Raw genomic sequence first — 25,316 nt, forward strand, 5'->3', positions numbered from 1 at the left:
TGCCTTCCAGATGCGGTTAGTGCGTGTCACGTGAGTGAGATATAGATCGGGGGTGGATGAGGTCTGCGTTTACTAGCTTCTACTTCAGCTCGCTGTTCGTGATGTCCTCAAGTGAGAGGTTGCTGGATATGCTCGCGGACGGTTACTATCAGCTGAGAGAGACTAATGGTGTCCGCCAAGGGAAGGGAATAACCTCACCTTCCCGCCTCGCATCTCTTCTGCACTCGCTTGCCTGACGATAGTCGACTTCTCAATTTACGCAACCTCATGCTTCGACTGACCTAGTACTCCAAGGACTATATCATACATAAGTACTATACTGCAATATCACAGACTTTTTTCTTACTTCATTACACCCAGTGGTGCAATCTTGCGGAACTCCGACAACAATATCCACCATGAGACTCACGATTACCTGCGCTTCTGTCGCTACAATGTCGCACTATATCTTAATCACTCTACTCTTCTTTGTCCTTAATCTCAGGAGCCTTGCAGCAGCAGTAGCTTACGAAGATGGTAAGCTCCTGTATAACGAACGTCACGGAAAGAGCTCACATGCAAGCAGGTCTCGCAGGCCATGTAAACCCTATCGCGAACGAGGTCGACCTGGCTTCACTACTCACCGCACGAGCTCTGAAGCAAGATACAATCATGCAAGAAGCTGTCGAGCTTCTGAAGTCCATGCAACTCGCCCCGTCCTGCAACCGGCTCGCGGTCTCAGATCTCATCTCTTCCTGCCAGTCAATTAGCGGTCGGCCCGAGAATCAAGACACAGATATATACCTGGGCCTGGAGCCTGTGCGGTCACTCTACGCGGCGCGCTTGGCTGTCTGCGAGCTCAAGGAAGCCAAAGCAGCAGCGCCGGAGGCGTGTCTTGCACTGATGGTTGCGCCCCGGCAGAAAAGAGGCATCCTAGATTTCGTGCGCTTCAGCGACCCTCAGGGTTTGCAAAAGTCGCGACTGGAGGCTTGTCTTCAGTCGCTGGAGACACGACCGCAGTGGTGGACTTCTTACAGCAATAGTCGGCAGAATGCTGTGGTTATCTGCCAGGCGGCCCGAGGCGAGACGGAGAAGGAGGAGCTGTTGGAGCTCTATCGCGCTATAGCCAATCAGACTGTCACACTTGAGCGTGGCCTTGTAATGGCATCCGCGGTGCACGCAGCTGACATTGCCCGCCAGAAGCAATTTATGCAGGAAGTTGAGACAGCGAGGGCGAGGCTGCGGCAGGATCTGGGAGAAACCATCTCGGGTTTCCATCGAATGATTGAACGGGCTTCGAACGGTTTGAATAGCTATGCTAGACTGGCCAGAGAGACCTTTGAGTCCATCTTTGAGGTGTTGCATCAAGGAGCAAGCTCGCTTGAAGAGGTGAGTTCTCATCCACTCATATGAGTATGGCTGAGAATCTGTAGAAAATCCAGAATGGTACTGCCGCAGCTGATCAGCTAATCCATGAAATGAACATTCTACACTACGAGAACATCAAGAACAATCAGGAAATGGCGGATGCGCAGCGACGAGATTACGAGACTAACAAGGAATTGGCGCTGTCCCTCGGGGCCATTCTCAATGCACTTGGCGAGGGTAGTCTGGCAAGCCTCTCGCAACTCAATGCTTCTCTTGTGAGTATTTCCCTACCATTCATCCTCAGTAAGCTGATTGGTGCAGGAATCCCTCGGATATATAACGCAGGTATTGCAGAACATGCACGAGGTTGGTTACAACATTCCAAATGGCAAGGGCGTAGCTGATCATTAAAGCGCCTGCCGGGACTTGTAAAAACACTTAATGCCACCGAAGCAAGAGCCGAGCACCTTTTCCAAGTGCAATCGCAGCAATATGAGGCGCTTCGAGAAACCTCACGATTACAAGAGCAGAATGAACTCCGCGCGAAAGGCACGGCGGCAGAGCTTAATCAAACAGCCGTCGCAGCCGAGAAACTGTCCAAGACGATTGACAGGATCGACTCTAGATACAGGTTGGGTCTAGTGCTGAAACTCCTTCGCGACCTGGTCTGGCCCCTTTGCAGCTTCGTGATGTGGAAAGTCGTGGCGGAGCGATCACGGCCCATAGCTGCTTTCTGTAAGTCTTCCAACTTATGTTCCGAGAGAGGTGTACTGACTCTTTGGAACTCCAGTTAAATATTTAGTTGGGCGCGAATAATGATACTAGTATTAACTCGGCAGGAATCTACTCATGATAGTCGCTTTCTTTTTTTTTTTTTTTTTTCTTTTTTTATGTTCTCTAATATCCGCCGCGCATAATGTGTACGATGAGATGATAAGTATAGCGATTGCTCTTTCTCTGTGCTTCGCATAAGGAAACGGAAATATACTGCGGAATACGAATTGAATGGCTCTTGCGAGGCCTCGTTGAGCTTTCCACATTCGGACACCTTTAGATAGAGCTGATGATCAGTTTCATCTGCAAGGCATTGGTCGCTCCAGCAGAATGGTGCGCATCACGGCGGCATCGAGTCTCGGTAGAAGAAGAGATCCCACTGCTATCACTGGTCCGTTGCTTGCCTCGGTTGCCTCGAGCGCCGTATTGTACGGGCAGGTAACTGACACAGGCAGTCAAGAGTAAAGCCAAGATGTTTCTCCGCAATTTTGCGGAGAAATTGACGATCCCCGGAAAAGTGGCTGTGGGGTACCGTACCGTCCAATAGCTTAGCCTCTCTTGTATCTCCCGGCAATCCATCTTTCTCTCAAATACCTTCAGGCCGGTACAATCCATCTCGAGGAATCACTGTGCTTCGAAACCTCCTCAAGTTACCCCACATTCCATACGTATTCCTGGTGGAGCCAGCGATTCCGGTAATCAGAACTGTATCCGAGCGGGCATGGCTATAAAAGGATCAAAAGGGCCACTTGTGCCCTTGAGGTCCGCATGTTCCTATTATTCTTTCGCATTAATCCATCCCTCATCATGAGAACGTTAAACCTCTTCCTGCCATCGTTGGCACTGGGTTCTGCAATTTCTACTAGACAAGATTCTTTTCAGACCAAATGTGCCAAGTTCGCAGACAAGATCAATCTCCCCAATGTGCGAGTGAACATCGTGGAATATGTTGCTGGGGGGACCAACGTCTCCCTGCCCGACAACCCCGCCACGTGTGATGCGACCTACCAGTCCGTTTCTACCGACTTCTGTCGAGTCGCCATGGCAGTAGCCACCTCAAACAGCAGTGAAATCACATTGGAGGCATGGTTGCCTCGAAACTATACTGGCCGGTTTCTGAGCACCGGCAACGGAGGACTCAATGGCTGTACGATACCTCACCTGTCCTAATGCACTTGATGCACATATTGTTTCCGAGTCTGACTTCCTCTCTCTTAGGTGTCGCGTACGATGACATGGCATATGCATCTGGATTCGGCTTTGCGACAGTCGGTGCCAATAACGGACACAACGGCACGTCTGGCGAACCCTTCTATAACCATCCCGAGGTCGTTGAAGACTTTGCCTACCGATCCGTGCATACCGGAGTCGTGGTCGGCAAGCAGCTGACCAAGCTCTTCTACGAGCAAGGGTTCAATAAGTCTTACTACCTGGGATGCTCCACCGGCGGTCGTGAGGGCTTCAAGTCGGTGCAGCAGTTTCCCAATGACTTTGACGGCGTGGTGGCCGGTGCTCCGGCCATGAACTTCGTGGGCTTGACCTCCTGGAGTGGTCACTTCTACCCCATCACTGGATCCAACACCTCGGACACCTTCCTTTCGGCTGATCTCTGGAGCGTCGTTCATGACGAGATCCTACGTCAATGCGACGATATCGACGGCGCGCATGATGGAATCATCGAAGATCCTGATCTCTGCCACCCAGTCATCGACACGATCATCTGCACACCCGGCTCCAACTCGACCAATTGTCTCACCGGAGCCCAGGCAAACACGGTCCGCCAGATCCTGTCTCCACTTTACGGGGTCAATGGGACCCTTGTTTACCCCCGTATGCAGCCCGGTTCAGAAGTGGGTGCGTCCGCGATCTACTACGGCGGTTCGCCCTTCTCCTACAGCACCGACTGGTACCGCTATGTGGTGTTCAGCAATCCGGACTGGGACCCCGCCACCCTGAACAGTCATGACATCGCTGTTGCGCTCGCGCAGAACCCTTACAACATTCAGACCTGGGATGCAGACCTGAGCCCGTTCCGCAAGACCGGCGGCAAGGTCTTGACATACCACGGGCTCATGGATCAGATCATCAGCTCGGAGGATTCCAAATTGTACTACTCGCGGGTGGCCGAGACGATGAACCTGGCTCCGTCGGAGTTGGATGAATTCTATCGCTTCTTTCAAATTAGCGGGATGGGCCACTGCGGGGGCGGTGATGGCGCCTACGGCATCGGGAACACGGCAGACACGTTCAACGGCGTCGCGCCGGAGAACAACGTGCTCATGGCGATGGTGCAGTGGGTGGAAAAGGGGATTGCGCCGGAGTTTGTGCGGGGGGCCAAGTTTGTGGATGGAGTGGGCAGTGAGGTGGAATATACCCGCAAGCACTGTCGCTGGCCTCGGCGGAACGTGTACAAGGGTCCCGGCAATTACACGGACGAGAACGCATGGCAGTGTGTCTAGTGTAATTTATAATATACACAGTATCATTGCATGCACAATGCACAACTGTAAATAGTCAAGCATGAAAACATGGTAACAACAAGTCCGCGATTTGAAATCGCATGAGATCATGATACATGGCTTACATTAGGGTTGGTGGGTGGCCGGGCAGAACCGGGCGGTGAGAACCTGCAGTTCCCCCTCGTGGGGCTTCCTTTGGCTTCGCTGCTGCTCCATCTTCCGCTTTTGAAGTTGTCTCTCGCGCACTTTGCGACACACTGACCAACTATCATCCAATTCAACATCTCTCCTATGTATGTACTGCTACCTCTACTCTATATATTCATCTTCACATCACCTTCTTGCATTATGAACTCCAGCCAGACATGCGCAGCCCAACCCAACCCAGACCGCCCCGGCAGTCGGAGCCCCCGCGGCCGCAGTGCGTGATGACTGCTTGGGCGTGGTCAGGTTGGGCGGCGCTGGATCTCCCCTGCAAGCAAACATGGCTGGCCAGCATGTGGTTCGTCTACTTTTATTCCAGTTTCAGCTACTTTCTCTCATGACATCCTCGGATTTTGTCTCCCTCCCCTCCCCTCCCACCACCATATTGCCCTGAACACCCATCTCCCCGCCTTCGTTGTCCTTGGTTGAGCTGATGGTCTTCCCCGCGTCCGCGCGCGGAACTAGCGCTGATAGTTTAACTAGCCTTAATTAATCCGCCGCCTCCTTGATTCGAACACCACCCCAGCCGACTGTGCTCTGCGCTTCAGCTTTCTTTGCGCCGTACCTGTGCGATAACACACGACCTGCTCGCAATCTATCCTCACCGTCCTCCCCCTAGATCCTAGATCCCGTGAGGCCGTAACAAGGCTTTTGAGACAACACCGTCCCCACCATGGACGAATTCGCACAAACCCGTGGCGGAGATGACCTATTCGACGATGAAATCATCCCCGTCTCCGCGGAGCAACTACAACAACAACAGCAACAACAACAACACTCCCCGCACACGCAGGACCACCAGTCGTCGTACGAGGAGAATGTCACGACGACATCTACACCGATCGACAAAGATCTGTCATCACCGGCGCGGACTGACACCCCGTCGCGATCGCGCGGGGGCGAGCGGCGGGGGAGGGGACGAGGCAGAGGGGGGCGGGGCGGGCGCCGCGGGTCGCAGAATACCGGCCGGAGGGGCGATGCCAGTGTGAGGAACAACCATAACCACAACCACACTCATAACCACCAGAAAGAAACTGTGGAGGGCGCTGTGGAGGGACCGGAAGAGACCAGGAGTCCTGTGGAGGAGGCTGCGACTACTCCCTCGGCTGCTGCTGAGACTGAGCAGACGGGTGAGAAGGTGGCAGAGGGTCCGCGGGTGCCTGCTGTACGTGGAGATCGGAGTGCCACGGGTGGGATCAAGAAGGTATGTTTTCCGATATTATGACTACGGGGGCTGTGGAGGGTCTTGAGTTTAGGGGCTAATTGGGGGTGATTTGTGGTTGGTTATAGCCGAAGCTTACGGAGGAGGAGCTCTCGCGTCGTATTGCGGCTGCCAAGGAGAATGCGGCCAAGGTTGCTGCGGCGCATGCTCGGGCTGAAGCGGACCAGGCGTCGTTTCTGGAGCGGGAGAAGGTTGCCGAGGAGAAGAGACGCCAGGAGCGGGCGCAACGTCGGGTCATGGATAACGAGCGGGAGCGCAACCGACAGCGCAAGTTGGAGGCCTTTGCGGGTCGGGAGTGGGATGCTCAGAAGAAGGAGGAGGATTTCAGCCCCCGTGGTGGCCGCGGAGGTTTCCGTCGGGGGATGCACGGTGGTATTTCTGGATACACTAGACGCGACTTTGACGGCCAGTCTGGCGGTCAGTCTGGCGATGAACCTACCGAGGAGCCACACGGGGACCACCCCCGAGGGGGTCATCGAGGCCGCGGACGTGGCGGGCGGGGCGGACGTGGTCGGGGAGGCCATCGGGGTCCGCGGGAGGATATTCCCCAGGTGGACGGGCCTGCTGAGAACGCGCCGGGGTTGAGCGAGTCGAGGTGGGCACCGGCTCCAGTGCTTGATAATGAGGCAGATTTCCCTGCGCTCCCCGGCAGCGAGAAGAGCAAAGATGTCTCGAAAGAGGGACCGAAAGACTGGGTCAAGGATAAACAGAACAACACTACAAGGGATGCCAAGGATGTGTTCAAGGATGATTCCAAGGACGACTCTAAGGGACAGGAACCCAAAGAACCCGTCAACGCCGCCAATGCCGCGAAGCTGGACCTTTTGGACGTGGACCCTCTATCGCCTATGGAGGGGTCGTGGGCCGAACAAGTCGAGTCTCAGTAATTGTTTCTCTTGGAATAAAGACCCCATGATTGATGCATCTTCTTCCCCAGTGCTGTTCCTGAGATATAATATGATTGTTTGATTCCTGTTGGTAGTCGCTGAGAGCTAATGACGTGATGTACATACAGGCACGCATTGACTTGACTTAGATAGTAAAAGACTAGGTTGAACATCATTCCTACTGTGTTACTGTGCCTGACGCTATACTTTGCACATGGTAAATAATGATCAGCCGTGCTGGTGCTGGTGCTGGTGCTGGTTCGGTGGTGGTGATTAACTCCAAGTTGGGGGTGGCAACCCGCCATGACGTGTGTTCATGATGAGATCACCAACCCTTCATCATCACCACGGGGTATATAAAGCCTTAGTAGCCATGCAATCTTCACCAAACCATACCTCACTACCTGCCCACAGTATACCAATTCAACGAATTCAGCTTATCTGTTTGAGTGAGTATTCCCTCGAACCCAGCAACCACCAGCCAGACACAACTATAACTTATACTGGCCCATGATAGTACAACCGCTGACACTGCACCTGCAGAAACATACACATACTTCAACCACCACCACCACCACCTCTACGTATCTCTTGAAAAGACATCCAACCAGACAAAATGGCATCCAACTCGAACCGCCTTCCCCAGGCCACCCGCGGAGGCGCCTCCGCTGAACCCACTCCGGCCAACAACGCCGGCGGCGGCAGCGGCTGGGGCGACTCCGGCCATCCTAAGGGAGGAATTTCGGTGAGCTGCCCTGAAGCTGCTTTGAAGTCTCACCCATAAGGCTTGAACTCAGCCCCTAACCACTAGCACCATACCCCCCTAACACCCTAACATAGCTCTCTCCCCTTCCCCCCGGCTCCCCTCTCAACCCGTTAACATCACCCCTCCCCCCCACCCAAATTCCACCCAGAAAAATACTAACAACCGAGAAATAGAACGACATCCTCACCACCCCCGAACTCTCCTCAATCACCGACCAAAAGACCCGCGCCGAGAACAAGTTCCTGGGCCGCTTCGACGAGGGCCAGGGCATGCAGGAGGGCACCTGCGCGACCGAGGACCACAGCTTCATGGAGCGGAAGCCTGGTGGCTCGGGGGCGTTGCCGGGGTGGGAGACGATGAAGGATAAATTGGGATTGTAAGTTCCCCTCCCCTCCTTTTTTTCTCTCCCAGGAGTGTGAACTGGGGGTGGAGAGAGGGTTTGGGGGTGGTTTTTTTTGGTGGGTGGCAGGTTCCGGGGGTGGGGGTTTAGATGAGGGGGTTTGGATGAGGGGGTCTAAATAGAATTGGCTGGCTGATATGGGACTTAGTCTCTATCCGGAGTGAATCGTCATTCATTCTTCTGGAAGGAACTGGGGGTCATGAGGTTTTCTTTTCTCTTATGGTGTAGTTTATGGGATACTTACTGGTTCGGTGTTCGTGTTTAATGATTAGGTTATGGAACGATATGAATATGACTCAAGACATTTGGATGAGATGCTACTGGTGGGTGGACTTTTGTTATTTTCGATTAAAGGTATAGAATTATATCATACAGCAAGGCAGCTGCACTACTCCGTCTTCGACTTCCCCCTAATCTTATCCCGCAAAGCAACAATCTTTCCCCCCAGACGACTCTTCAAGGTCTGCGCTCGCATCGCCGAGGCCTCCTCTGCCGTCACGAACCGACGCACCAACAAATTGAAGATACTACCAAACGCCAAGGCTATCACCGTGCTCGTTAGGATGATCACGTTGTACGGCATGCTGAAGTCCGGGGTCGGCAGCGGCAGCAGCAGACTAGTGGTGCGGAGGTAGATGGGATGTTCGCCGCCAACCTTGATCACCGCCGGCGCTACATTGAACCCCCGGTTGGCGTCCGGGGGATACTCCGTGTACCGCAGGATGGCCTTTTCGAAATCGTAGGTTAGCGTCACCGTCGATGCGGCCGGGACGGAAAGGGCGAGCTCGAGTTGGGTGCCGCGTTCGCGATCGATAGCAGGGCGGTAGAAGGTCTCTTTGATGAATTGCGAGGCCGGGACCTGGCGACGCAGCCCGTCGCGGCCCGTGATGGTCGCTTGAAGGGTGTGGACGTAAGGCCGAAGAAACCAGGGAAGGGTCTCGAAGTAGATGAAATCCACGGCGTTGGTGGCGGAGGGGTTGTCGAAGATGATGCGCATGCCGCCGCGTTCCTGGCCGTGGCCGACAATCGTGCGCTCTGCGCGCAGGACGGGCTCGTCGAGCGGCACCTGTGCTGTGGCCTGTTGCTCGGGGATCATGAGGTCGAAAGGCGTCGAAGACTCCAGTGTGAAGCAACGGGTGTAGCCGTCCGCCTTTCTGGCTTCCACCGCGCCGGGGCTGGCGTGCACTTCTCGTTCGTGGGGTACTCGTAGACAGACAGCTCCGTCGGCAGAGCCCTCGGTGAGAGGACATGATCCACTGATGCTGCGGCCGAAGACCTCAGACAAGCCCCATGCTTTCTCCGACGTGCTCTCCAGTGGATAGCAGGTATCGTCCGAGTGATAAGGTTTGGAGGTGTCGCACACGAGCTGCTCATTAGGCACTGGCCGGGGAATGGGGTTATCTGCACAGATATCAGCATCGTTTGTATATTCAGTGCAGAAGATACCAACCGCGAGGACGCTTGGATCGGTCAATGTCGAGCACAATATCCACCGATTGATCAATCTGCACAACACAGTCACTTGTCTCCGTGCAGATGGGACGCACATCCACAGACATGCTCTGCCACGACGCATCAAACAACTTGTGTCCGTCAAGGAGACTCGCTACGCCCGCCTTGCCCTTACATGGCAGGAGCTTCAAGAACGGGGTCAAATTCTCCGTACAGACCACCTCGCCAGGAAGTGTTCCGTGCAGGAGATGCAAGTTATCCAAAGCGGCGTGAGTCCCTGCGGGCTCAAACGACGCAACCGGTCTCGTAGTCCTCGTCGAGTCGATAAAGTTCAACGAAGCACAGAAAAGCCCGGAGAGTGACTGTGTTAAAGTAATCCATTTCGCAAAAGCACTACCTCACGTCAGCGTCCCTTCCATGACATTATTTTGAAGGGCAACCATACGCCTCATCGTCCACAGCATCAATCCAGGCCCAGAGCTCCACACCGGTGCCGCCCTCCTTGGTGCCGTTCCATGGGCGGGGACCCCAACTCTCAGCATCCCATCGACCCGTTGTGAACCGGAGATGGAGCTCCTTGGTATTGGCGTGGCGGAGGATTTGGCCTAGCGCACGGGGAAAATAGCGAAAGTGGCGCTCATCGAACGACTCCTGCGAGTCATTGCTTTGGAAGTTGAACGAGGCTAGGAGCGCGGATTGCGGAAGTGGTTGTAGAACGAGGCTCTCGTGGTAGTCGGAGGTTGCGGAGGCGAACGAGGCAAATGCGGCCAGGAAAAGTAAAGAGAAAAGCGATCGGACAGTCATCACGTCATGCTGGCCGACACGAGACTAAATAGTATCAATCCGGTTGAATCTGTAGAACCACCCCGGAGCGGCGGAGGGGGGGGCGCGACCTCCGGCGGTTGCGGTGCTGGTAGCAGATGCAGCGTCTATCAGTTGCGATGATACCTGCGAGTTGTCAAGAGATGGCGCTCCAATTTATCAATATCTGCTTTAAGTTATAATGAATAGCATGGAGAAGCAGCATGGAAGAACAACCGAAGATAATAGTCCGGAGCAATTGAGCGAGTGAGCAGGGAGAGAGTAGAAAGAGAGAGTGAGGGAGAGACGGGGGGCTCACATAAGCGCAGCCAACCGCGGTTAGCGCCAAGGCCCGCAGAACCTCCCGCGCCCAGAAGAAGCTCTCTCCATCTCAATCTCCCTCCCCCATTCTCCCTCAATCACCACCCACTCAATCCCAGGCTTCATCCTCCCATCATGGCTGCGGAACAACGAAAGCTGCTCGAGCAGCTCATGGGAGGTATGTTATTCCCCCCCTCCCCCCAAACACTCGGCGCAGCCCTCCACTCTCTTCATCTAACAACTAACCTCGAAATCTTCTTCTCTGCAGCGGACCAGCTCGTCGGCACCGGAGCCCCCTCTCGCAATGCGCAACTCCAAATCACAGACCCCAAAGTCTGCCGCTCGTATCTGGTCGGCACCTGCCCGCACGACCTCTTCACCAACACCAAACAAGACCTGGGCCCGTGCCCAAAAGTGCACAGCGAAGGGTTGAAGACGGAATACGAGACCGCCTCGGCCGCGGAGAAGGCCAAATGGGGGTTCGACTACGACTACATGCGCGACATGCAGAAGTACATTGACGACTGTGACCGACGCATTGACTCGGCGCAGCGCCGGTTGGAGAAGACCCCGGATGAGATCCGTCAGACGAATAACTTGGTAAGGGCCTTTGGAGAAGCTTTGCTTGAGCTCTTTTCTCCCCACTTGCAATTCTAACCTCAACTACTTGTTGGCATTCACGCAACCCAAACTAACAATATCATTCACAAATTAGCTCAAACAAATCGCCGACCTCACCAACACAATCAACAGCGGCCTCCTGGAGATCTCCGTGCTGGGCGAAACCGGCTCCGTCGCCCAGGCCCTCAACGAGCTGCACAAGATCCGCACCGCCAAGCACCAGAAGGAGACGTGCGAGCGCGACCTCAAGAATCTCCAGGACACCTCGGGCCCCTCGGGCCACCAGAAGCTGCAGGTTTGCGACGTGTGCGGCGCCTACCTGAGCCGGCTCGACAACGACCGCCGCCTGGCGGACCACTTCTTCGGCAAGATGCACATGGGCTACTCGGATATGCGCAAGACGTTCAAGAAGCTCAGCGAGGAGCTCAAGGGTCGGCCTCCGCCGGTGCGCCACCACGATGACGAGGACGATCGCGGCTGGGGCGGTGGTCGCTCTGGCGGCGGTGGTCGCGGGCCTCGGTATGGAGGTGGTGGTGGCGGCGGTGGTGGCTATAAGAAGCGCGGTCCGCGGTGGTAGTGGTAAGGCTGATGGTGGTGTGGTGATGATGCGAGCAAACGACGACGAACCACAAAACGATGATGAACGATGACTTTGGTGATAAGGCAGGACAGCGGGGGCTGGAACTGGGTTGGTTGTCTTCTGAGCACACCCGGCTATTTCCTTTTCTTCGGCGGAGCTGTACGCCTCCTCTTACTCTGGTTTTTGCATAGCGTAGGCGTTTCCTTTCACGGCCTCGTTGGCGGATGTCATGGTTTTTATTATTCTGTTGTTCTAAAAAGATACTAAACATTACTTATATTAGCGAAATAACCAATCTACGCACTACGTCACCAGCATACCTGGTCTCATTGCTGAACCGATTTCAAGACTTGAGGGTGTCATTTCTGGCTAGGGAGTATATGGTTGATCGAAATCAATATGCCGTTCTGCCGTACAAAAGTAAAATGCAGGAGACAAACGAACAGGCCTGTAAAACAGAAAACCCCTGCCATCAAGCCGGATAGAAAACATACATAACCACGCCTGTGTGGAGAAAGAAAAAGCCTGCGTGTCTGCATCGAAGATTGCAACATCAATGAAGGAAAATATAGATAGAAAATCCGGTATCGCCCAACTGCACATTTCAACGATGAGGAGAATGACAAAGAAAGACATTCACAAGAGAGCTGAAGTGATATCAAACACCAAGTCCCAAACATGATTTGGAAAGGGGAAGGAGAAGGAGAAGGCGGGGACGGGGGAGAGGAAAGTCGAGGAAGAGACATGAGAGATAGAAAAGGTGGAAGAAAGAGTACTGTACAGCAGCATTCAAGCTGCAGTCTACCGGTTGTTCTGCTGTCCACCATGGTGTCCATTGGCCGCCGTGACCTTGAATAGTTCATCGGTCAGCAGCTTGTAATCAGCCAGAGCCTCTGGACAGCGGACTAGAATCTCCTTAATCACACTCAACTGAGAGACATCCGCGTTGGGAGCCTGCTGTAGAAGTTGCGTGAGCGCGGGCGAATGGGCGGCCTGCGGACCCAGGACCTGGATAGCTGCCGGCAGACCTGTGAATGGGCCTGACTGGGCTGCAGCCTGGGGTGGTGCATAGGAGGGGTATTGTGTGGAAGCTGCGGGTGGTTGCTGCGTTTGCTGGCCGTAGGGGATGGGCGCCTGCGGCGTGGCGGGGAACGAGGGAGCTGGACTGGGGGTGAACTGGGAGGAATGGCGAGGAGGCGCGGGGGTCAGAAATTGTTGTGGCTGGGAGGGAGCCATCGTGAGGGGACTGGCAGAAGCACCAGGCTCCTGGCTGGATGGATGAGAGATGGACTGCACGGAAGGAGGGTTCGAATCGCCGGTCTTCACGGCGAAGACAACCAGAAGTACCCGTTCCGGGATGGGATCCTCGAGGGTGTTGTTCTCCAATAATTCGATGAAGTCGGGCTTCTTGGTTGACCCGGCCTCAATCGGTATCAAGTATGTATCCTTGACAGCTGGCAGAGGGTGTTTGCCCACCACCCCGTATCTATTGCGGTCTTGGAAGTAGCTGAACAACTTGTCAAAGCCAGCCTTCTCCTTGGGATTATGAGGACTGCTAATCGAGATGACAGTAACATCGGTCGACGAGCTGAACCGAAGACCACAGAGATAGTTGCCGGCCAACTGAATGTCGATCCGTCCGTCCACGAGTAAGGTCGAAGGGACCAGCTGGCTCCAGGGGATACGACCGCTGAGGTCGGCGCCTCCTGCATGCTTCGCTGAGGACGCGAATTCGGCGATGGTACTCATCATCACCTTGCCATGCCAGATCGATCCTTCATCGTGATAGTCCCTGGGAGAGTAGGGTGGCGATTCGGGTTCATCGTCCTTGAGTAGCTGATCAATTTCGGCATCGGCTTGGGCTTTGCGAGCTGGTAACTGTTCGCGAATGTGAGCTGACATTTCGGGGAAGACAGGCTCGTGGCTGGTGCCACCGGGCGAATGCGCCCTCGGAGGAAAGTCATCGCGACGAATATCCACTCCATCAGAGAGCTTGGATTCATTGAGGGGCTTCGAAGCGGCGCCATCGGTCTCAGTCGTCTGCTGCGTTGGACTGGTCGGACTCTGCGCGGTAGGACTGCCGTCGGCCTCGGCCAGACTGCGTCGAGATGCGACGGTGGAAAACACCGGCTCGCTGGCGGCGACATGGTTCTCATCTTCAACCAATTCCTCACCCTTATGGGTGCGTCTTATGCGCGGCCCTTGCTCTTGGATGATAATGTGTTGGCGCTCGGCCTCCCGCTTGATCTCCGCGTCCTTCTGCTGCAGCTCCTCACTGGCCATGTCTTGGGAGCTCATCTTAGAGAAGGCATCAGGAAGTAAACTACCTACGAGCAGACGATCCCGTAGAGAAGAGTTCTTCTTTACGTTGAACAGAATCGTCCGCAATTGAGTTTTATACGGGTCTGTGGGCTCTCCAGATCCTCCGCATATATTCTGGTACATAGCACTCTCAATCGAGAGTCCGAGCTGCCGCGCAACTTCCTCCGCTGTTTTCCCATGGGGCAAGCTGAAAGATCCTTTCTTCTGGGACTCAGAAATCTGATCTACAAATAACTTGACCAGGGCACTGGCAACACTTTTCCGAGCGGGATTAGTGGGTTCTTCCAGGTGCTTTGCTTCTTCCGTGGTCGGCGACGGTGATGCGACGGAACCTTGACGCGACGACTGCGCGACAGGTTCATCTTTTACTGTAGCCGGCTGGGGGGGAGGGGTCGGTGTCGCGGCGGATGGTGAGATCTTCTGCTGTTTGGGTTTCGGTTCCTATCGCAATTAGTGTCAGCAAAATAAGGATCAGTCATGAATAGACGAATACGTACAGCGTCCAGAGCTGAAGGCTCTTGTTGCTCCTCAAACTTGCGCTTCTGGGCGCTTGCCGGCTGGGCCTCGGAAGAGAGGCCATTTTCTTCGGGGGTTGGCGCCTTCGCGGCAGTAGCAGCTTCAGTAGCAGGAATCTGGACGGAAGGAGTGGGAGCAGGAGGTGTGGGATGTGGTGGAAGGGCAGCGGGAGCAGGCGCGGGAGCAGGCGTAGGCGTAGCGACGGCAGCTGGAGTAGGAGTAGGGGCAGGTGTCGTCGAGGCTGCTACTGCGCGCGCAGGTGTGCTCATTTCAACCTTGGCCTCACTTTGTCGACCTCTCCTGCCGCCTTTCTTGCCCTTTTTGCGTCGTGAAGCCTTCTTCTCTTCCGCTTCGATGCGTCGCCGTTCGGCCGCTTCCTCCCATGGCTTCTCACCCCGCGCGATTTTCTCCAAGAGAACCGGGTGATTCTCGGGCTTGCACTGCTCACAGAAGTATTCGTCGGGCTCTTCCCCCTTGGCGAACGTCAGGCCCATGCAGTCATTGTGTTGCCATGCGGAACATCGATCGCAGCAGATCATATCACGTTCGACGTCCTCCTCCTCTTCATATTCACCGCAGATGCATCGGATGATTTCTTCCTCCTCGCTGGGAGCCGGCGTCGGCTCCACGGACGGTTTCGCGGGTTTCTCTTTGGGCTGAGCTTTGGCTTTCGTCTTCTTAGCCGGCGTCTCGGTGATCATGTCGAGGTTCTTGTGCTGACCCTTAGTCGAGCGACCAGAGCGTCTCGGTTCGTCTGCAGTGCTTTGTTAGCTGCCTTCCATTCATGCCATGACTCGCCAGCTTGCCCGCCACCAACACCGGTGCATTGATAGTGCTGGCGGCGAAGCAAACCACGGTGAAATACGATAGCTTACCAGCCATGTTTGTAGTGAATGACTGAAGGGTTGTTCAAATTTCTACGGCGCGAAAATTGCTGGTTGCAAAGGAGAGAAAGGACAGGAAGGGGGAAATGAGCAACTGATAGAATAGTGTCCAAGGGAATGATTGCGCACGCCGCCCAGGTCACGGTTCTACGGTATCAGAAGAGCTAAAGCAATACAGAGGATGGCACTGGAGACTGGCACTGCTGGCCAGTCCGCGCAAGTATTACTTTATCTTCTCAAAGAGACTCCAGCGACTTATTTAGAGACGATGGGGGACGGAATTGTCCGTGGCGTCACCATGCGTGATGGGGAAAGGTCTGTTCAACCGGTTGTCGCGCGCAGAATGCTTGGCGTGGGCGGGGTTTCGCGTGAAAAGTGGCTCAAGCCTCACGGATTATTTATGCGTGGAATCGTGAGGTGCAAATGACGAATGTGCAGCGTGTAATGCACAGCAGCGGTCGTTGATGAAAGGTGCGTCCAGCAAGATCCGACCGGAGTTGATTGAGAGATGGGAGAATAGAATGATCGGATTGGGGGGAAGAAGGAAGAGGAGGAGATGTTGTCGCGGTTGAAGCTAACTGCCTTAGTAATCGACTAACTGACGGCACTAACCCAATTAGGCGGAACTTGCTGATTCACTCGCATTATAAGCAGCACGTGATGGCGGCTCCGCGGAAGAGGCTTGGCGCGCGCTGAGCCCGTTCTTCGTCGCGTTTATTCTTCCGCGCCCTTTCAGAGCTTCTCCGGAATCCCCACATAGATCGATTTTCTGAACCACCCCCCAGCCTTTGCCTTCAAAACGGTTCTACCTACTCTTCTACCTACCTAGTAATCACAACCAGACGTCCTACATTTCAAACTTCCTGTTCTCACCTTCTTCACATGTCATAATCCACATCAAGGCACAAGACCATGGCAGATATTCGTTCGTTACTCCGCAATGAGCTCGCCACCCGCAAGGGCTCCTCCCAGACAGGGAACACGAGCAACCGTGTAACCAAGAAGAGAAAGGTAGATTCTGCCGACGATCTGAGGCGCAAAAGGGTTCGATCTGCTGGCGCGGAGCCCATTTCCGCACAGACAGTACAACCACCGAGCGCGCAACTGATTGAGGAGGAGGCGCAGGGGGAGGAGGTGCTTGAACAATTAGACGAGGAAGTCGCGGGTCAGGAAGCCACGTCAGATGCTGCTGATCAGCACATATCTGAATCCACCGTCCCATCACTGGAACCCTCCGCTGCGACGGTGGCGGAAGCACCTCAGACCGTGGACGAGGATGAGTGGGCGGCTTTTGAACGCGAGGTGGTAGCGCCGACCCGTATGCCACACCGGCCTGCTGTGATGACAGTGGAGGCGACCATCTCAGCCGCCCCTATGACCACGGAGGAGATCGCCGCACAGCAAAAGCGCGAATCCGAGACGATAAGGAAGAACCGCGAGGCAGAAGCGGAGGGAGAACGGGAAGATGCGGCGCGCTTCATGGAAAACGAGTTCGATGAAATGGAACAGCTCGAGGAGCGCCTCAAGCGTCTCAAGCAGAAACGCGAAGAGTTGCGGCAGCTCCGAGCGACCGACGATGGCGCCATGCAGGACATGGTTGATTCTCCACCCGCTATTGCTGCGCCGGAGTATGAGCTAGGCCAGGCACAACCCGGTCACGAAAACGAAGATGCAGAGGATGCAGATGATGATGATGACGACGATGATGATGATTGGGACAACTGGAGGTTCCGGTAATTGTTGAGGTCAAGGTTCAGGCGTGGAACAGAAGAAGGCGTCATTTCACAGAGGTCCAGAACTTTCCTAAAAACTTACAGTGATACCCCATGAGCTATGTGCGATCTCACCAAAAATCGCTAATAATTAACCTAATGTGCCCCAGAACTCGTTGGCAGCGCAGCACGAATGATTACCTCTTTTGCCCTTTTGCTTTCATACTTCCAGTGACAGAGCATATCGCGTCCCGCAGCTGAGACGAGAGCTTTGCGCGATGAACCCCCTTAGAGAGAGGAAAAATTGGCTTAACATGTACTTTACATTTCGTCAAAATTGTATCTGTCTTATACATGAACTGTACATCCTAAACTGCCCCTTATTCTTCTTGGGGCCTTGAAGCTTGCTCGTCTGCTTCGAGATAGCTTCGCAGGCCACCCTTGTTGACTTGCATAGCCTCCTCAAGCTCAACCTCACCTTCTCTCAACAGATGTTTGCCACGGATAAGTTCGCCCTTTTGCTTTCGCCTCTCGTCTTGCACTTGTTTTTCTCGCTCTGCCAACGCTCTCTCGCGCTTTTCTCGCTCCACCCGTTTTCGCTCCAGCTCTTCTCTTTCCTCAGCCGTGAGGTTATCCTCTGGCGCCGGAGCCAAGGTCGAAATGTATGTCTCAATCAGTGGGTCGCGTACTTTGGGGGCTAGAGCGATGTATCTGAGGTCGGTGATGATAGATGTGGGAAGCGCTTCCAGATTTGACGACTTATTCAATTCGTGTAGCGGCACAGACCTCAGTAGAGCGGAAAGATCGGACTTCCGACTGCTTTCGGATTGTTTCATTCGAGATACCAGATCGCGGTAGAATTTCTCCCGGTCTTTGTCCGATAGCTGTGGATCTTTCATCTCTGGTTCTTTCCTGTACTTCCGTTTGAATTCTGGCCAATACAGTTTTGGAGTCGCGTGTTCCTGCAAGAATGACAGGTATTTGATGCGAGGATCTTTCTTCTCTTGCTTCTGTTTGCACTCCTTGATTTCCTGGATGCGATCGCGACTCCAGTTCGACCAGACATCGCGACGCGATTTCATGTTCGGCAGCACAGTGTAGCGGCTGTCATTGATGATGTGGCCTTCTTCGATGATCTTCTCCCAGGTTGTGAAGGGATTGATATGGAAGTCATTTAGAAGGTCACGGAAAAGAGCCGTAGCATCTTCTTCTGTTAGCGGCAGGCCTTCGGCCCCTTCTTCCCACTCTTCATCTCCCGGTTCACCGTACTCCCCGGGGTCAAGGCCATATTCTTCTCCCATCGCGGCTAGCTGATATTCCATGTCTTCTTCGGTGAATTCCATAGGCTGTGTCTGGCCACCATCCTCATCAATCTTTGGTCGCTTGAAATTTTGGTCTTCATCTTCGCTGTCCGTGACCTCCACTTCTTCATACTCATCACTGTCCGCCTCGGCTTGAAGCATGGGCCCGGGTGCCGACCCTTCAGCCCCCTGCCTGTGCTTTGAACTGCCGTCTTCTTGCTTCGATTCTTCAAAACCCTCGATGTCTTCGCCACGCTCCTTCTTCGCCAAAGCTTCTTGTTCCAAGCGATCAAACTCGAAAACCCCCTCCATGACCTCGGGAGGGATTTTCCAGAAACTCTCATTTGTCTCCGGATTGTGAACAAATCGTCTTCCTAGTTTCGTCTTGACGAGCACCCACGGGGCGCATCCAGGAATGGGGTGTTTCTTCTTGGGTCTGTCTTCTGGTCCCCGGCGTCGGCGATCGTAGTTGTTCCTTGCACCACGGAAATTCTCCTGGCCGTGACCTCCATGCTGTTGTCCATATTGAGGGATGGCATTAGATCCAGTGGCATGGAGCCCGAATCCGTGAGGCGCATAAGGGGTGGAAGAGAAGGGGGGCAGTGTGTCTATGCTCGCGTTGAACGTCGGTGGTTGCGGCGCTATCGTGGGCGGTTGGGATTGTGCAGGGACCGGTAGAGGTCTTGTGTAGGTAGATTGCTTGGTTTGCGCATTGTAGTAGTAGGTGTGGCCTGTTCTGAGTTAGAAGTGCAGTTCATCCGAGACTTCATTGCGGTCGACAAACCTGTTGGAGCTTTATGTTCGGTCCATCCTGGAGGCAGCGGAGGCGGAGGGGTATATGTCGACCTTAACATGCTGATTGACGGGATCGCTGTGTTGAGTCTGCTAGATAAAAATGCGATGACGAGAAAGATAAGAGCACATATGGGAAAGAATTTATTGTTCGAGGAATTGCTGGCTTGCGCCGCGGAGAGCTTCGCATGGAATCTCGGGGTGGTCCGAGCTTGGCGGGACGGATGGTCCAGTCAGCCCCGGGGCTGGTGGACGCGCCAGGGCGAAGTTGCCTGCTCACTTCAACGGGAGCTCATCCGACCTTCCTGCACAGCTTGCTTGCATTCTCCTCCATCACAACTCCGCTCTTTCCCACATCCCCTCTTTCACCTACACGATCGGACTATCTCATTGTCTATCTGGTTCTCATCAAGATGTCAAGAAGATACGATTCCAGAGTATGCTTGTTCTCCGTTGATTAATTCCTTCCGTGGGAAGCTTCCTAGCTAACCCGATGACGTTCCTCCGCAGACAACCATCTTCTCCCCCGAAGGTCGACTCTACCAAGTTGAATATGCGCTAGAAGCAATCTCGCACGCCGGTACTGCTCTCGGTATCTTGGCCAGGGATGGGATTGTCCTTGCCGCGGAGAAGAAGGTCACCAGCAAACTGCTCGAGCAGGACACATCTGCCGAGAAGCTGTACACACTGAACGAGTATGCGGCCCTTAGCCCTCCACCCTGTTCTGGCCTAACCTTTTGGGCAGCAACATGATCTGTGCAGTTGCTGGTATGACGGCGGACGCGAACATCCTGATCAACTATGCCCGACAAGCCGCTCAGCGGTACCTTCTTACCTACAACGAAGAGATCCCTTGCGAGCAACTTGTCCGTCGGTTATGTGATCTGAAACAAGGGTATACCCAACACGGTGGTCTCCGTCCATTCGGTGTTTCATTCATCTACGCAGGCTACGACCCACTTCGGCAGTTCCAGTTGTACCAGAGCAACCCCAGCGGTAACTACGGTGGTTGGAAAGCCACCAGTGTGGGTGCCAACAATGCAAGTGCTCAGAGCTTGCTCAAGCAAGATTACAAGGAGGACTGTGATCTGAAGGAGGCTTGCGCTATGGCGGTGAAGGTCCTGAGCAAAACGATGGACTCAACGAAGTTGAGCAGTGAGAAGAGTAAGCGATCTCCCTCGGACGGACACAGGGTCCAGCTCGAGTGCACCATACGCTAATGGAATTACGCTCTACAGTCGAGTTCGCAACGGTGGGAAGAACCCCTGAAGGCAAGATCTACCACCACTTGTGGAACGCCGATGAGATTAATGCTCTGTTGAAAGAACACGGGCTGGCCAAGGTCGACGACGAGCCTGAAGCTGGTGAGATTAAATAAATGAGTGAATGACAGCTTACTGCGTTTTGACCAAGATAATATCATTTGTTTTTGTTCAACAAAACATCATGCAAGAAATACTGTAGGCCGCTCATGGGAAAGTAGAATTCTGGGGAGGATCCGTATCAAATCATGGACCACAGTACACCCCCTTGAAGCTGCACCTGAAGCGCAACTGACGTTGTCCATGGGTGACGTGGCAAGCGGCGATATCAAGCTGCGTTCCCGGACAATTCATTGTACATTTGTCCTCGTGTATCAGAGTGGAATTCGATCCGGTTCTTCAAAGGTCTTGGATGATGAATGGTCCACGTAGCATAGGACGACCTCAATTGACATTGGGCGCCTGAACAAAGAAAGGCTTCGACGGACACAGGGTATGACATACAGTTCCTATATATTAAGCCACGCCCCAGAGCTCCCCCTGCTCCCGATCTCGTACCAACCTATGCATAAAATGCACGGTAAAGTACTCCACGATATGTTCTGTCGAATATCGATTGTGCTGGCAGTCATATACCACATTCGCAGTTTCATCATAGGAACGATTGAAGCAGATGGAACCATGGCCAGAAAACCATCATTCAATCGCCCAACGAAGCTCAATTCTCAGTCTGAGGCCCAGACTTGTTATATGTAAGGCTGATTTGAGGCAGCTTCGGGGGCAGACAGTTCCAAGTTAACACACGGGGCGGCGACTCTAAACCAAAGTGGCCGGTCGTCACGTGGCGATTGCCGAAACGCGGGGTTGGTCTATATCCATCTCCATATCTCTAAACTCACCGTACTACCCACCGTTTGTCTACAAGTTTCGTGGATACACTTCTTCATGTTGGCAGAGTTCTCGTCACAATATAAAATGGAATTCTCTGTGCTTTTCAGTTCTTCTATGCTGACATTGACTACACTGGCTTCCTCGTCATTGATCAATTGCTTCGGTGAAACGGCCTCCTGGCTCTGACGAACCGCTCGTTAACATCGGCGCTTAAGATGTGGAACTCATACCGAGGGATGGCGCCCAGAAATGCCAGATATTTAAGATTCAAAGAATTTTATTGGATTTGATCACTTTACTCAGGGGTTCTTTATTCGACGTGAAGGACTCCTGGCAACTATTGTGCGGCTGCAGCCTGAAGAGACGAATTCAAAGCAACAAAGGTCGAATTGACCACAACGTGAAACATCGCCAGTGAAACCCAGGGACTAACCACCGGATTACAAGCATGAACAATGACCGACGCATAACCAATGAGGGAATCGAAAACATGAAGAAAAGAAACAGCATCTTGCCCATTACATTCACTCCCCTTTTCTGCTCCCACAGATCACATGTTGACTCATGACAACGCTCGCTGTTTGTCTTGCTTCTCCCTTTTCAGCTGGATTATTTCTGTTTCGAGCTCCATGATCAGATTCTCGCATCTTTCCATGGAAGCTACGAGAGTGCCACCCTCTCGCTTCCACCGAGTCAACCGGTCCAGCTCGGCGTCTCGCCGCCGCTTCTTGGTTTCAATCTTATCGCAGAGGCGGCATTTGCCTTTCTCGTTGAAGGTCTCGTTCACAAGTCTCATGCCGCACGTCTCGCCTGTGCGGTACTCGTAATTGCAACGGTGAGCGAAATTGGTCCAGCTCCAGTCACCACATGAAAACTTCTTCTGGTTGTAGAAGCACATCTCTAATGCTTGCCGTCAGCTAATGGTTTCTCAGGGTCCGGATGAAACTCACTATCCGTTGATGCAGCTTGCGGTTTCAAGTTTCTGCCTTGTGTTCTATTGGCTCCGCAAAAAGCTCCTGCCGCCGTGCAGAGATTTGATAGGCTAAGCTTGCACGAGACCTATTGAAGATTGAGGATTGCCCTAGAAATGAAACACTTTCAATCGACAACAAAGTCTTATTTTGAATGGTTATATCTGAAGAAGCAGAGTTTGAAACGGTTATTGATTCAGAATTCGAGAAGTGGAAGGCCTCCGTGACCCTATTTATGTTTCGTCAAAAGCTTTCATGGTAACGGACGACCAATTATCGTGCCATGCCCATCATTTGTCGATCAAATCCAGCTCAGCCTACCATGGCTTATCGACTACAGCATACTATCATCACTCGCACACCATCCCATCCAGTGATTCTGCGGTTGGCTACGCTGGAATTTTCCTGACTGTGGAGACACGAAAAGTCCACACCCTTCCTGTTCGGGGCAACTGTAATCACCGGGTGATTCACGAATGCATACATCCAGCTGTCGTGTTCGGCTTGTCTAGCTCGTGCTGAAAATCCCTCATTCGCCATGATTGATTCCTGGTGGTCTTTGTCCTGCTAGCTCGGATTGTTGTTGCAGCCTGAGATAATCCGTTGATCGTCCCCGCTTCATCTATGGGTTTCCACCGCGTACGAAGCGGAATTCAAGAATCAACCAGGCCATATGCTTGCTGAATCAAAGCTCCTGCATGAGACGGTCGTTTTTACTTTCGTGCCAGCTGTCATGCTGTCCGTCTCACATCGAAACTCTTTTCCTCCCGTCGAATGGCAACCTAACAATCCGGCATTGAGTAGATGGAATGCTACAGATGCCGGTTGAAACGTCAGTGTGATCATGGCCCGCGATGACCTTGTCCGGTTTGTTAGATGTCTCCCCATCCATCATTCTGTGGCTACTTGCTTACAGCCAATTAGTTCGCCTGCAGTCAATTTCTAGTGGCATAAGCTCTTCAACGGAGTCATGCCGAGGACGACGCCCGATTCAAGATTGAATGTGCTTCTGGTTGCACTTTTCTTCTTCGATCTTCTGGCTGCCTGCTAATCTGCCCAATCGGTCAGGGTTTCGCTGCCTGGCTGCAACACTATCAGATTTGTTTTTTCAATTTACTGGACATTATCCAATCTGTTGCAGACGGGCTAACCCTCGTGCCTGTGACCGTCTCGTATACTCCGCATGTTTCTGTCTGGTCATTATAGACCAAAGAAATTTTTGCTCTCTGTGGTGGCGAAAGACGCGTCACTAAAGGACCTCGATTGGCAGGCGTCTCGTTCTCGGACGTAACTCTACAGAGTGAACATGACTTGCATTTGCATGACGAGCTCAGGATTCTTTGAGAGACCCATTCTCTTCAGCTGATCTCGCACATCTGCAGAGGATTAATCCCGCATGTGCCCCCGCTCAGGTGCAGGGTTTATCTTCATTTACTTGCTTTGCTCCGCTAAAACGATAGGTCATCATTTGTGCTCATAAGCCATGGCAGATACTGACTGTGGTACGGTGCACCTACAATTGAATCCATGCAGCTGCATTAGAGCTCGGAGACTCACTGACGTGGCACCCTTCGTCTGGCTCAATTGCTCGAGATTCACGTCTGCTGTGCTGAAGGAGGACTGTTCTCAACGGGAAACTGATCAGTACACTATTAGCAGGGCTTGAGGCTGTCTTTTCTCGCTTTGACTTGCCCCCGACTCGGCGAATAGGGGCTCAACATTTGCGCATCTCCGCTTGTCCGGGCACCCTGGAAATTGATTGCGTGAAATGCTTGCACTTGTCTGCCTGTAATACCGAGCATCAAATCATCGGCTGTTGCGCTCTGGCATCCGGCACACTGCGCGGGCGAGCATCGGTTCATGGACTGATTGTGGTTGCCAACTCAGCAGCTGCCGGATTGGGCTGACCACTGCCATGATGGAATTACATCAATTACACACAGTGCATTCACTTCAGACTTTCCCCGCCGCCGGGTACCAGAGCGCCATTTGCCACCCATCTGGCTCGTTTTGCAGGCTGTCTTACATTGGATTTCTCAAGTCCAGCCTCGTCCGTGGCAATTGCGCATCAGAAACAAGGATTTGAGGCCTGCGAATCTAGAAAATGGCCATCCCGAACCGGCCGACCCTCTTGTAATATTACCAAAACTGTGTGGTTGATTTCTCTTTTGCTGCAACAGTTTTCGATATGCCGGCTGCATACTACCGTGGGCAGGACATACTTCTGGCGACGTTGAATTTGGATTGCGAGACCCACCCACGCGCACCAATATGCTGGGTCTCTTTGGTCCCGTGACTGTAACGTGACCGGCCTCTTCTGCGCTTCTGCGTGTACCTTTTATTTGTGCAGTCAACAAATTGAACATGCCAAACAGGCATTCGAGGGATTAAGGTGAGAACGCGCTCTTTGCTGTTTCGAGCTCGCGAGCCGAGATTGGTCCATTTCTCAAAGGCTATAAGATAGCGTCAGCACTCCATATCCAATGAAGTTCGCCAGCTGACGAGCAGCTCGGGAAGTGTATGCAAGCTAAGAAGATCCCTGTCGCGATATCTGGAGCCCATGGGAAACACGAACTAACAGAATCGGTATGGATGGATGCCGGGTCCTCGCATCTGCAAGTTAGCACCTGAAATTGTCGTCCTGCGGGCCTCGGACTTGGTGCTTCCAATGGTGCATGCTGCATCTTTTCGGACCCTGCTCCTGGCCCAACCCTGGCTTTCTTTCTGAGGCCGAATGACGCACGAAGTATGTTTGGGTCGTTCTACGACTGCACTTTTCATTTCGAGTCCAGATATCTACAAGTTCCATCATGGTTATAACGATCTGGCCA

At 53.4% G+C, this 25,316-nt stretch overlaps 11 protein-coding genes across 11 annotated transcripts; 7 read left to right on the forward strand and 4 right to left on the reverse strand.

Moving 5' to 3' along the window:
* Window positions 1-398: 398 nt before the first annotated feature.
* On the forward strand, window positions 399-2,163 carry BP01DRAFT_392925 (putative nuclear membrane fusion protein Kar5; the record flags this gene model as incomplete). The annotated part of the gene is made up of 6 exons (XM_025578190.1): window positions 399-516; window positions 566-1,368; window positions 1,413-1,622; window positions 1,669-1,713; window positions 1,761-2,082; window positions 2,138-2,163. 6 exons carry the CDS (start codon window positions 399-401, stop codon window positions 2,161-2,163), a joined length of 1,524 nt encoding a protein of 507 aa, XP_025430109.1.
* Window positions 2,164-2,777: 614 nt separating this feature from the next.
* faeB-2 (putative feruloyl esterase) lies at window positions 2,778-4,580 on the forward strand (the record flags this gene model as incomplete). The annotated part of the gene is made up of 2 exons (XM_025572747.1): window positions 2,778-3,268; window positions 3,340-4,580. The coding sequence occupies exons 1-2, from the start codon at window positions 2,890-2,892 to the stop codon at window positions 4,578-4,580; spliced, it is 1,620 nt and encodes a 539-aa protein (XP_025430110.1). The 5' UTR covers window positions 2,778-2,889.
* Window positions 4,581-5,457: 877 nt separating this feature from the next.
* BP01DRAFT_366836 (uncharacterized protein) lies at window positions 5,458-6,893 on the forward strand (the record flags this gene model as incomplete). The annotated part of the gene is made up of 2 exons (XM_025576425.1): window positions 5,458-5,988; window positions 6,075-6,893. The coding sequence occupies 2 exons, from the start codon at window positions 5,458-5,460 to the stop codon at window positions 6,891-6,893; spliced, it is 1,350 nt and encodes a 449-aa protein (XP_025430111.1).
* A 416-nt stretch (window positions 6,894-7,309) lies between these two features.
* Window positions 7,310-8,210, forward strand: BP01DRAFT_89307 (uncharacterized protein). The gene is made up of 4 exons (XM_025580205.1): window positions 7,310-7,336; window positions 7,437-7,638; window positions 7,833-8,117; window positions 8,208-8,210. Exons 2-3 carry the CDS (start codon window positions 7,510-7,512, stop codon window positions 8,037-8,039), a joined length of 336 nt encoding a protein of 111 aa, XP_025430112.1. The 5' UTR covers window positions 7,310-7,336; window positions 7,437-7,509; the 3' UTR covers window positions 8,040-8,117; window positions 8,208-8,210.
* Window positions 8,211-8,396: 186 nt separating this feature from the next.
* gpi16 (GPI-anchor transamidase subunit GPI16) lies at window positions 8,397-10,568 on the reverse strand. The gene is made up of 3 exons (XM_025573515.1): window positions 9,957-10,568; window positions 9,510-9,904; window positions 8,397-9,460 (listed from the first exon to the last, which is right to left on the reverse strand). The coding sequence occupies exons 1-3, from the start codon at window positions 10,313-10,315 to the stop codon at window positions 8,448-8,450; spliced, it is 1,767 nt and encodes a 588-aa protein (XP_025430113.1). The 5' UTR covers window positions 10,316-10,568; the 3' UTR covers window positions 8,397-8,447.
* A 151-nt stretch (window positions 10,569-10,719) lies between these two features.
* Window positions 10,720-12,169, forward strand: BP01DRAFT_424431 (LUC7 domain-containing protein). The gene is made up of 3 exons (XM_025579697.1): window positions 10,720-10,811; window positions 10,902-11,233; window positions 11,349-12,169. The coding sequence occupies exons 1-3, from the start codon at window positions 10,769-10,771 to the stop codon at window positions 11,829-11,831; spliced, it is 858 nt and encodes a 285-aa protein (XP_025430114.1). The 5' UTR covers window positions 10,720-10,768; the 3' UTR covers window positions 11,832-12,169.
* A 383-nt stretch (window positions 12,170-12,552) lies between these two features.
* On the reverse strand, window positions 12,553-15,645 carry BP01DRAFT_89331 (putative PHD finger domain protein). Its single transcript, XM_025580206.1, has 3 exons — window positions 15,548-15,645; window positions 14,654-15,426; window positions 12,553-14,597 (listed from the first exon to the last, which is right to left on the reverse strand). The coding sequence occupies exons 1-3, from the start codon at window positions 15,552-15,554 to the stop codon at window positions 12,636-12,638; spliced, it is 2,742 nt and encodes a 913-aa protein (XP_025430115.1). The 5' UTR covers window positions 15,555-15,645; the 3' UTR covers window positions 12,553-12,635.
* Window positions 15,646-16,311: 666 nt separating this feature from the next.
* On the forward strand, window positions 16,312-17,611 carry BP01DRAFT_358027 (uncharacterized protein). Its single transcript, XM_025575335.1, has one exon. It carries the CDS (start codon window positions 16,469-16,471, stop codon window positions 17,291-17,293), a length of 825 nt encoding a protein of 274 aa, XP_025430116.1. The 5' UTR covers window positions 16,312-16,468; the 3' UTR covers window positions 17,294-17,611.
* On the reverse strand, window positions 17,471-19,486 carry BP01DRAFT_89346 (FF domain protein). The gene is made up of 2 exons (XM_025580207.1): window positions 19,354-19,486; window positions 17,471-19,300 (listed from the first exon to the last, which is right to left on the reverse strand). The coding sequence occupies exons 1-2, from the start codon at window positions 19,421-19,423 to the stop codon at window positions 17,649-17,651; spliced, it is 1,722 nt and encodes a 573-aa protein (XP_025430117.1). The 5' UTR covers window positions 19,424-19,486; the 3' UTR covers window positions 17,471-17,648.
* A 166-nt stretch (window positions 19,487-19,652) lies between these two features.
* Window positions 19,653-20,958, forward strand: pre9 (proteasome core particle subunit alpha 3). Its single transcript, XM_025578191.1, has 4 exons — window positions 19,653-19,798; window positions 19,872-20,056; window positions 20,107-20,525; window positions 20,600-20,958. Exons 1-4 carry the CDS (start codon window positions 19,775-19,777, stop codon window positions 20,737-20,739), a joined length of 768 nt encoding a protein of 255 aa, XP_025430118.1. The 5' UTR covers window positions 19,653-19,774; the 3' UTR covers window positions 20,740-20,958.
* A 930-nt stretch (window positions 20,959-21,888) lies between these two features.
* Window positions 21,889-22,576, reverse strand: BP01DRAFT_89396 (uncharacterized protein). The gene has a single exon (XM_025580208.1). It carries the CDS (start codon window positions 22,410-22,412, stop codon window positions 22,077-22,079), a length of 336 nt encoding a protein of 111 aa, XP_025430119.1. The 5' UTR covers window positions 22,413-22,576; the 3' UTR covers window positions 21,889-22,076.
* Window positions 22,577-25,316: the final 2,740 nt, after the last annotated feature.

This window comes from Aspergillus saccharolyticus, assembly GCF_003184585.1.
Source record: "Aspergillus saccharolyticus JOP 1030-1 unplaced genomic scaffold BP01scaffold_22, whole genome shotgun sequence".
In the NCBI taxonomy this organism is placed as follows: Eukaryota; Fungi; Ascomycota; class Eurotiomycetes; order Eurotiales; family Aspergillaceae; genus Aspergillus; species Aspergillus saccharolyticus.